An 11,323-nucleotide genomic window follows, 5' to 3' on the forward strand; every position below is an offset into this window, starting at 1 on the left:
TACTTCCGAAGACTTACCTCTCCACTCCTGTCATCTTTCCTTTCTCATCGAGATCCTGTGGGATTATGGGAACTTCGGCTGCCATTCACAGAATCACGGAAAGTGGTGAGATTTTGTCGCGAATCACGCCAGAAGAATGTTGCTGGTTCGCCACTCAATCCAGATGCGGAGTATCTAGAATTTCGGACAATGTCGTGGTAAACAATCATAATTAAGTATTAAATTATTAAATTTAAACGATTCGTTCAAATTGAAAATTAAATATTTAAAAATCTAAAATCTTTCGATATCTCATAACCGAGATTCTATAAAAAAAATTCCATGAAAAATAAGTCGGAAGTGCAAATTTGCAAATGACTTTGCTTCGTTTTTCTAGGAAAACGACGTTGAAAATTCATCAGGTCAATTTAAAATCATCCCTTTCACAGAGACACCCTATGTAAAATATTACGAATTTAATGTAAATTATACATATACTATAGAAATATTAAATATGTATATGTGACATGCATAGAAAGGAAATTAATTGATATAAAAATTTATAGAATTGTACGGCTTATCTGGATTGCTCTCATCACGCAAGAGATAAAGAATGGTACTGTCAAAGTAACACGATGAACACTCATCCGTCGAAAGTGCATCGTCAACGAGAGAATTACGAATCTTTCATGAGCGAAAGAGGTGATGGAAGCTACATAATAATCGGCACACCAAGCAATGGAAATCGAAGTAACAATGGTAGAGCTGGGGATGATGATTTTGATAATGATACTCGTAAACAAACGGTGAAAATGGAGAGCAATGATTCTCCGAAGCATACGAGTTTCTCTTCTGGAAAGAAAGATGGAAACGTTTGATGATTCAATGGTCTTATAATATTTTATAAAAAAAAAATGCTAATTTTTTGTCTAGTAATTATAAGATTTTTTGAAAAGTACTACTATGTACAATTTATAGATATTACTGCCAGTGAAGAAATCGCTAAATCACAATTGCGTTTAGTTCTTTATCATCTATTTACTATACTTCATGTAACAGATTAATAATTATAAAAGTTGTTTTTTTTTTAATACTTTCTACCACTCTTTACTTTTAACACATTGAAAGTTTAATAATATGATAAACAATATATACACATATATATATATATATATACATATATACATATTATGTATTCTCTTGTACATTTATCTTGAGTTGAAAAAAATACACAGTTTATAAACTAGAACCAGAGTGGTTGCAATTTTGTTTAAAAATTTTAAGAAAAAACATCTTCTATTTAAAAAATATTGATATATCAATACTTTATACTTTTTTTATTATTTACTTTTTTACTTATAATAAATGCTCAAAAATATATTAATTTTAAAATCATATTAACATTTTAAAAGTATAAAAGTATAATTATTACAATTACTCTTTTTTTCTGATGAAAAAATATATCTTGATATGAATATATCTTGGCACGAAAGAAGAAGTAAGAAAAGAATTATCTGAATTGGATTATCCGAATTGAATCATGTTCTCGGAAAATTTCAATCATCAAGCAAAAAGGAAAAAGAAAAAAGATGTTTGAAGACCGTCGGTGGCCGGTAAAAGGGATTGATCGCTTCCGTTTCTGTGTAAGAATCCACCGGTAGAATGCAATTTGTAAATAGTGGAACAAAGACCCTATGGGTATGCTTTATCACGGTGATCGTAATCGTGGATGTTTATTATAGATGAGCCAGCAGAAGGCGGCATTCTTCAAACGTGATGAACGAACATCGTGGATTGGACCTCCCAATCCGTCAGGTGAGCTACCTAACCGGCAGGTAATGACGGACGACGGTATATCCGTATCGTAAACGAGTCGTACAGTCGGTGAACATCGCGTAGAATTTTCGAGGTAAAAGTTTTCCTTTTTCTTTTATTGCCACCGTTGATGCATCTGAAACTGTGGAATCGCAATTGTGGGATAATAAGACAGCATCGAGATTCTGTCTACTAAACTGTTAATACATATCCATAAAAACATATCCATACGTATCCATAACAATTAAAAATTAATAAAAATTAATAAACATATCACGTTATACTTTTCAGGAAACAGTTCGAATTTAGAACAAATTCAAATCTTTGGAATTCTGAAAATTAAAAATGATCAAATTGATACTTTTATCAACTCGATATAATAATCAATTCTGAATTTTAATGACTCGAAGACAGTTTGATAGTTTTAAGAATTTTACGAGTTAAAAGATCACTTTCACAATAAGAGATATACGATTCTTGAAGTTCTGAAAATTAAAAATGACTATCTTTGACAATTTTGAGAGTTTTATGAAGTTGCAAATGAAATTATATATATCCTTCCTTGACTTAGTTTGAGAATTATCACATGGCATCAATTTTGCTAATAACCGAGGTGCACAGGTAACCGTTGAACAAATTAAGGATCGACTATGGTATATAGTGTTCATTTAACAGAGATAACTTCTCGGTTACGTCTTCGTTGCTTCGCAGCACCGATATCGCGACTTTTCCTTCCACAAAATTACTAGGACAAATATCAGCCAGGGCTGAATGATTGCTTTACCAGCCAAAACCGCGCACGATAGCAAACAAGGAACGGTCCTGCTCAAATATCTACTCGCGATACATCGGCCAGTCGGATGTAACTTGCTGTTGATTTTTGTCATTTGACTCGAAATGGTCAGTCAGACTGACTGCTCGTCGAAATGGTTAACTGTTTCGCTTTGCAGCTTCAGTTTCTTCTAACTTTTTCGAGGAACGAATTTATCTTCACATAATTTTGTCTTTCAAAATAAAAAATTATATACTATACTCGACGTATTAATTTAATTCGTCGATATTTCAATTATTATAAAATAAGAAAAATAATAATTACCATCACGCAGTTTATTTCTTCTTTTTCTTTTTTTTTTTTTTTTTTTTTCCCCTCCTTCTCCAAGTAAATTGAAGTCTTCAAAATTGCACAGCCTTAAATAACACATCTATCACAAATGTTCTCACCCTTTTAGAGTCTTCTTCGTCACGACGACTCTTAATCGATCTATGCAACCAGTGGACCTTTTCGTTGCACTTTCATCTTAGATAAAAAAAAAAAAAAAGAAGAAAAAAACCATCGACTACTACTCGTCGAACGTGAACCATCGAGAACGAGCAAACAAGTGGTGTGTTCACGATGAAGAAGGAGAGGCTGATCGAAGAATCGCAAGCTCTCCTCGGAGGTGATCGGAACGCGCGTATACCAGCGAAGACGACTGTTCGCGACTGTCGCGTGGGCGGACTGGCAAGCCTCGTGCTTTCAAAAGGATCGACCAACCGTCGTATAATCGTAAAATGGTCCCGTGCATGGATTGGCCGGGGAAACGTAGGAAAGGCGGCGACCAATGTCCTCTATCTTCGAAAAGAATCTAACCGCCAGTAAAATCGCCGTTACGAAGCATGGATCCTTGCGGCCAATCGACGATTTTGCCTTCGAGGCCTCGGGGGCTCTCGAGAGTCCGCCATGCTGTCCCCGGAGCTTTCCTAATTTAGAGTTTAATTAGCACCTGAGGAACAGGAGAACCGTGCACAGGCATCGATTGGACGGTAACCATCGTGGAAACAGAGAGAAGAAAGACGTCGAACAGAGACGACGATATGTCAGCAGTCAGTCTTCGGATCGTCTTCGCCGACTAGTGTGAAATATCGCGCCCAAGTGTTACGAGCACGGCCACGCGGCCGCGGGGACCGAATAGTCTCACCGAGGAAATAGATTTTCCGTCCTTCTTCCCGTTCTTCTTCGACACTTTTGTCTCCTCTTCCCCCTTTTTTTTCTCTCTCTTTTTCCATCCTTGGGAATCGTTAATTCGATTTGGAAATCGAACTAAATTCTATAAGTTGAAAGAAGGGTCTCTTCTTCCTGTTTCCTGTTTCCATTAATTCTTCAATTTCTTCCTTTCATCTTCCTGGTCCTTTCTTTGAGAGTAGTATTTGTATTTGATCGAAAGATAATACAATAGAAAAGATTGTTAGTTTTTTGTGTGAATTGGATTACGGAGGTATAAGGAAGAAATATTATCGTAGAAATCGAAGAAAGTATTTCTTACCTCTTCCGAGTCTCGAGCAGAGAGATCGAAGAACGAATTCTGGGGATCGAAGAGAAGAGAAAATGCAACCAGCTCCGGCTACACCCGGTTCTCCAACACGGTCATCTTGTTGTGAACGAGATCGCGAGCGGGAAGTTCACGAGGATCGTGGAAGAGAGCGGAACAATACTGGAAGACAAAGTCGAATGACTCCGGAGGAAGATCACGAGGAAAGAGGCAACGAAAGGACGGTGATTTCGGGACAGAATCTTGGTGCTATGACTGTTAGCGGAAATCAGGGATTACCTCTTTCATTGTCGCTCGAAGACAGAGATCTGTGGACTAAATTTCAATGTTTGACCAATGAAATGATTGTCACGAAGAATGGAAGGTGAGTGGTGATTGAAAAAACTTGAATAAATTTAAAAAGTTTTGAGGAAAATTTCTGTGAAAAAAATACACATACATGAGATTGTGTAAAGGAAGTAATGATATTGATAAAACGCTTTTCTTTCTATGTAATTGCTAGTCATTGTTGAATCTGATGATTTTATAAAAATTCGATTTTATAATAAAGTGATAAATACTAAAGTGGCAACTGTCAATTTGGAAAAAAACATTGATATATTAAATATGAACGATTTATTGATATGCGTGAGTCATTTACACATTTAAAATAGTGTATCACAGGTTTCACATTTAAGAAACTTGAAAGATTTGTTGGTTGAAAGGTCTGAAGCAAAGATGGCTCTTCTTTGTGCATAAAAATGTATTAATTAGAGCATCAGTGCGAACAAGGCAGAAGGTAAAATAATAGTTCACTAAAATAAAAAGAGAGGGAAAAAAATATCGCTCATAGAATGGAAAAAAGATCATTGCAAAATGTTACGAAAAAAATTTAAATAATCCATGCAATGAATATTTCATGTTTGCTTCAAAAACAGGATAACATTCTTCCCTTGAATTGATTATTGAATTGATTATTCAGTTATCTTTTACACTGATCTAAATTAATAAAGAAAACATGATCAATTACAAATATTTTTCTTTCAGTCAAATTTTATATTCTGCATCAAACTTGATTCTTCATTTTTTTTTCTTTTTTTTCCTATTTGATTCTAATATAACGTTTGATGGATTTTATTATATCTAAAAATGTTAATATTAATTATTATAAAAATCTTAATTATTGAGAGATTATGATAATTGCCACAATAATCAAATATATGTATTATGTTATAATATACACTATTATGTTACAATATACACTCTTCCTTTACATTAAAGAAAAAAATGTTTCAATTCAGAAAATGAAGAACGAGATGAGCAACATCTAGTCAAGGAAATATCTTTAAATGTCTAAGGCCGGCAGATCAAAAGATTTGCCACAGCATATCCTGCCCGACTACTTTTATGATTCGTATATTATTAAAAACGATTACAGTTTGTCGACCGCGTTTTTCATGCAGGAATATCAGTGTTTGTGGGCACACTAGCAGAACCAGGGAGTTTTATGCAGGATTGTGGGCATCGTAAAATTTTATTGTCGGTGTGCCGGCTCGATTCTTCTGCTATCCGCCGCCTTCAGTGTTACTTTCATTAGTGTTTATAAAATTCTCTTCTTTTCGAGACATCTTCTTCGTTATCACTTTACAAAATATATCTTGTGGTAGCTAATACAATCGAAAATTAAATTTAGATAAAGATAAAAGAAACATGTTGATAAAATCTATATAAAACTATAAGGAACTTATATTCATTTTCGATTTTACTTTCAGACGGATGTTTCCTGTTGTCAAAGTAGTTGCAAGAGGATTAGAGCCGAAAGCTATGTACACTCTTCTTCTTGAATTCGTTCAAGTGGATCCACACAGGTAACAAAGTATATAACTTAAAAGAAGCAGAAAGAAAAAAAATTTTTAATAAATTTATAAAATTATTTTATAAATGTTATAAATGTATAATGTGAAAAATATATATTTGAAAATTTTATTGATAGATGGAAGTACGTTAACGGAGAATGGGTCCCAGGTGGAAAAGCAGAAGTCGCTCCTCCGAATCCAATTTACATCCATCCAGAGAGTCCAAATTTTGGATCTCATTGGATGAAAGAAGCAGTATCGTTTGCTAAAGTGAAATTGACAAACAAATCCAATGGAAACGGGCAAATTATGCTAAATTCATTACATAAATATGAACCTCGAGTGCATTTAGTTCGTGTAGATGCAGTGGAAGAAAGAACGGTATAAATTTCTCCAATTTATAATTTTATACAATACTAATTAGATGTAAACAAATATTAAAATTATTTTGTTAATTAATGCTATTTCGATAATATGTAAATGATATTCAGGTGCTCACCTATCGTTATCCTGAGACACAATTCATAGCGGTGACAGCTTATCAAAATGAAGAAGTTACAAATTTAAAAATTAAATACAATCCTTTTGCGAAGGCGTTTCTTGATGCTAAAGAAAGACCTGCTGATCCACAAACTTATCCGCAATGTAAGTTAACTGAATACAGATTATTAATATTAATTTACAGTTTTATTGAATACATATTATTCATTGGTTATATTGAAAATTATAAATATATTTCAAAAAATGTGGAATTATAAATTACAGACACTGGCGCTTGGTTTTTACCACAACCTACGATGGGATATGAATATAATACAGCCACGGCTATTGCGGCCGCACAAAATCAAGCATCAGTGACAGTCAATAATCATCTTTCTAATTCTTGTACCGTTTCCACAGCTGGTCACAGGAGTACTTGTAGATCAACGCCTTACACTTTGAGACATAAATACATTCAAGATGGTGAATATTTATATTTTTTATTAATTTTATAATTTTAAAAAATTTTTTTCTTATTTTTATAAGATATATATTATTCAAAATAAAAAAATTTTTTGATCATTACAGAACAACGCGCGGATCCATATAGTTCAGTACAACTTTTGCATTCTACAGCATATGTAGCGCCACCAGGATGGTCGCCACGTAGCCCAGAATCTCTGCAAAATTTAAATCCAACTTGTCTTCCACCTACGCAGGAATGGCCTACATCTCCTTCGCCTTCGCCAACTTCATCTTCGCATGCAGTATTTAGTAGAGGCGTTGTTGGAACAGCATCTCCAACCACAGCTACAGGATGCACTTTATATGTGCCATCAAACCTATCTTCTGTTCCTCAGGAACACAATCATTGTACTGATACTTCAGCTTGGATTCATCCTACTACTCTATCGGAGCAACAACAACAACAACAACAATCTTATTTAAATTTAAATTTACATTTACATCATCAAATGTCATCTTATACATCAGTTCCTCATACAGGGTTACATCATACTTTACACTCAAATGGAACAGATACCGTTCCTCCTGTTGACGAATACGTTCACGAATATCATGCTTCTCCTGTTCAATCAACAACACCCGATCGTCATCCACATCATCATCATTCTCAAATGCTACATTTACAACCAATCCAACAAGCTGGAACAGTTTCTCCTGTTAGTGTCGAATACGATACTCCTTCGAAAGAACATCATATACCTGTTAGTTATTCTGAACAAAATGCAGATACATTAAATGATGTACAATCAGATGAAAATAGAAGATATCTAACAACGGTAATTGATAGACATCATCGACAGGATTCAGATATTGCAAATAATGATCATCAAGCCACTGCTTGGACACCATTGACACCACCGCCGGCACCACAAACTACAGCAATTTGATTTCTGTACATGATACAAATGATTTTATTTAAGATATGGAGTTGCTATTTGATAATTTCTATATTTCTTTTAATAATTAGGTGACTAAGTATAAACGAAATCATATTATATTTACAAATGCATTTTGAGTGCAATAGAAATGATATACATAAGTAATTAAAATTATTAATAGATATATAGATATGTTAAAAAACATCATTCATAAAATGAATATTACGAATATATAAGCAATTGAAAAAATATTAAAATAATAAGATTAATGAAATAATTTAATAGATTGTTAAATTATATATTTCGTAATTATTTAATATTATTGTCGAATCCGTCCTAAAATCGTGTTAATGTTTTTAGATAATATACATTAGATATTACAGTAAAATATGCATATACTGTTTCCTCAGAATTAAAAAAAATATTGTAATATCATAAGTTGATTTGTTTATACTTGACATATGATAATTTATTCATAGACAAATATTCATGTATATACATTTCTTAAATAGAAAAGCGTAAAGGCACTTACATTTTCTTAATAATTTTAAAGTTTATATGCAAATATACATTGATAAATATATTATATATACAATAATTAATTCTATAGAATTGTTCATAATCAAAATTCTATAGAACAAAACTCTAATAAATCAATAATTTATATAAGTATATAAAAAAAAATAGTACAACTGAAAAAAATATCTAAATATTCCTCACTTAAAATGATATCCAAAATCCTATAAAATTTGTTTCTACTTGTTATCTTGAATTAACTAGTACAATAACTAGTATAATTCATCATGGCACAATCATATTTCTAATTTTTTCTTTGTAATTTATATTTATAAAAAGAATAATATTTTACTGATATAAATACTTATGTATTATCCAAACCAATGATTACCCATACAATCTCTTGTCCATTCTGTTTGACATACCCAACACCAATGATAACCACATCCTGCTCTAGTGCAAACCATATGCATACATCCTCCTAGAAAATAATTTCATTAGATTAAGAATAGAAAATTTATTAAAATATAATTTTTTTTTAATATTTTTAAACTACCATCTCTTTCAGTTGGTGTTCTACATTTTGGACATGGTTTTGTTGAGATTTTAATAGTTTTTTTACTAGCTTCATCCCATTTTGCCTAAATAAAAAATCGTGAAATATAAATCGAATAATTTTAATTAATAAATAAATGTAAATATAAAAAGTATCGCATACATCATTGACTTTTTGTGGATCAAGTAAATATCCTGATTTATGCAAGGCATTTGATGATTCTGATGGTTGCAATTCACATTCTCCTAAATGGAAGCCTTGTAAACATCGTCTACAAAAAACATACTAGAATATAAAAGTATATTATTAATATTACAATTAAGTAAAATTGTATTATGTAAAATTTTTTATTTATATAATTACCCCACAACCACCAAAACATTGAATTTTTCTGCATTTATCACTACCATCATCTGGAGACTCTGGTATGATACCCATACCACAATCTGGTCTTGGACATAAAAGTCCACCAGCACGTAACACATATTCTTCTGTGCTAAATCTTTGATATTGTTCATACTATATCATATAATATTATTAATATTTAAAGATTATTTGAGATTTATATAAGTACTTTATTTTCTTATATAAGTACCTGTTCTGGAGTAAGAAGATGAAAATGATGTATTTCAGGAACAAATGAATTTGCACATCCTGCTGGACATGGTAGAGTATAATAACCATTAATATCATCAAACTGGAATTGACGTTCTCTTAATCGAATTGAACAATAATCTCTAAAGCAATCAAGACAAGTCACATGACCAGCTTCACATGGAAAAACCAAAACCATATCCCTATAAAAAATCTATATTTAAAACTGTTATAAATTTCTACTCATATGAATATTTCAAATTAATTACCTAACATCAGTACAAGCAAGACAAGGTATTTTTCTTAAGTTTGGTTTTATAAGATAAAGAGGAACTGCTTCATCCTCTTCTCCCAAACTAATATGTTTTCCACACTTAAAATAGAAATGTGCATATAAAACTTGTGATTCTGTATCATCATTAACAATTACAGGTACTGGACAAAAATTATTTTCACAGTGAACTGTTATTCTTCTTGGTTGTAATACATCTGGCCAACATTGAGGATCTCTATCTACTGTAACTGCTCCACTATTACAAGTTGCACATCTTACTCTTAATTTTCCAATTGTCACGGATTTACATGGTGTTGTACAATATACAAAAAAATGAGCTCGATTCTCTTGTTTTTCTATAAATATAAATGCATATCATTTATATAAAGTTATAGTTTTATATTGATAACTGTTTATTTACTATTCATTTCATCTATATGTGTTTACCCTTTAAAAGGCTACGATTATTCTACCTTCCATGGATGAATTTTCTTGCAGATCTGATTCATCTAAAGGTAAATCAGTAAGAGTTTCATTCATTGGCTTTCCACCACTATCATTTAATTCAGAAATTTCAAGAGATTCATCAATGATACTGGTATTTTTATTTTTATTTAGCCTTTGTGATGGAGTTCGAATTGCATGTAATATACTTTGTTGTCCCAAATCACATTCCTACAATACAAAATTTGATTAAATGAGGTTAAATTTGATTAAGTGAGGTTATCATACTTAAATTGCTTATACTTAAATTACTTTAAAAACATGATTATCAGAAAATAATTTTGCAAAACAACTTACTTCTATTATTGTTGAATTATGTAGTTCTTTTCCTGCAAATATTATTTTTATATCCTCAGGTGATGTTCCCATTTGAGAAGCCACTATCTCTTTCACGTTTTTTATATCCCATTTTGGATCCAAGTCAACAGCAAATGTATTTCCCGTATTAGTTTTCACATATATGCTTAATGAATTCGTTATTTTTCGCTTACTAAACCAAATTAATTGTAACATCTTAAGAAATACATTTCGTATAAAGCCAAAAAAGAAACTCATACCGTTAATGCGAATGTCGTTTATTTTGATGTCGCTTTTTAAAGATGAAAAAGGATAGAAAATATCACTGAAAGCACAGTAAATTTAGTGAATATTTTTGATGACATAAACAAAGTATTGGAATTTATAATTTGAAAATGAGGAAAAATCAAATAATAATAGAATGAATTCTGCGACATCTTTAATTATAAATAACTAAAGACAATATAATTTCATTAAAGTTAATATAAAAACTTTTTAAATACATCATAATATATAATATACTCATTTCATATTCATATTTTTTGCAATACAAAAATTATCTTTCGATTTTATTTTTATTTTATTCAAATATTTTTCATTCTGTGAATTATAGAAAAATTTAATTATAATTCTTTTTAAGCAACTAGTATTATATATATTTTATAGTATATTTTTATAGTATATTTTTGTATATAAATTAAGAAATATTAATAGATGATACGATAGAAATAATAAATAGAAATCATTTTTACATAATTTCA

General features: G+C 31.3%; 3 protein-coding genes across 6 annotated transcripts; 2 read left to right on the plus strand and 1 right to left on the minus strand.

The window, feature by feature from the left end:
- The first annotated feature begins 20 nt into the window (after window positions 1–20).
- On the plus strand, window positions 21–1,064 carry LOC116415140 (uncharacterized). 2 transcript variants are annotated; one of them, XM_031919362.2, is made up of 3 exons: window positions 66–197; window positions 377–460; window positions 546–1,064. In XM_031919362.2, the coding sequence occupies exons 1-3, from the start codon at window positions 66–68 to the stop codon at window positions 855–857; spliced, it is 528 nt and encodes a 175-aa protein (XP_031775222.1). In that variant the 3' UTR covers window positions 858–1,064. The 2 variants fall into 2 exon arrangements, with proteins under 2 accessions (XP_086764837.1, XP_031775222.1); XM_086908711.1 differs by lacking the exon at window positions 377–460 and having other exon boundaries at window positions 21–197.
- A 2,382-nt stretch (window positions 1,065–3,446) lies between these two features.
- On the plus strand, window positions 3,447–8,808 carry byn (T-domain transcriptional activator brachyenteron). 2 transcript variants are annotated; one of them, XM_012492367.3, is made up of 6 exons: window positions 3,447–4,467; window positions 5,855–5,950; window positions 6,076–6,319; window positions 6,430–6,583; window positions 6,704–6,901; window positions 7,007–8,808. In XM_012492367.3, exons 1-6 carry the CDS (start codon window positions 4,160–4,162, stop codon window positions 7,828–7,830), a joined length of 1,824 nt encoding a protein of 607 aa, XP_012347821.1. In that variant the 5' UTR covers window positions 3,447–4,159; the 3' UTR covers window positions 7,831–8,808. The 2 variants fall into 2 exon arrangements, with proteins under 2 accessions (XP_012347821.1, XP_086764829.1); XM_086908703.1 differs by having other exon boundaries at window positions 6,839–6,901.
- On the minus strand, window positions 8,265–11,308 carry park (E3 ubiquitin-protein ligase parkin). 2 transcript variants are annotated; one of them, XR_015292230.1, is made up of 8 exons: window positions 10,563–11,308; window positions 10,235–10,436; window positions 9,757–10,117; window positions 9,489–9,690; window positions 9,257–9,412; window positions 9,056–9,164; window positions 8,894–8,978; window positions 8,265–8,818 (listed from the first exon to the last, which is right to left on the minus strand). XR_015292230.1 is itself a non-coding variant. In XM_003697779.4 (8 exons), the coding sequence occupies exons 1-8, from the start codon at window positions 10,818–10,820 to the stop codon at window positions 8,709–8,711; spliced, it is 1,497 nt and encodes a 498-aa protein (XP_003697827.1). In that variant the 5' UTR covers window positions 10,821–11,308; the 3' UTR covers window positions 8,265–8,708. The 2 variants fall into 2 exon arrangements, 1 of the variants encoding a protein (XP_003697827.1); XM_003697779.4 differs by having other exon boundaries at window positions 9,056–9,178.
- Between the last annotated feature and the right edge of the window lie 15 nt (window positions 11,309–11,323).

Source organism: Apis florea, unplaced genomic scaffold (genome assembly GCF_048593485.1).
Source record: "Apis florea isolate Af1SG1 unplaced genomic scaffold, ASM4859348v1 contig_3081_pilon, whole genome shotgun sequence".
NCBI lineage: Eukaryota > Metazoa > Arthropoda > Insecta > Hymenoptera > Apidae > Apis > Apis florea.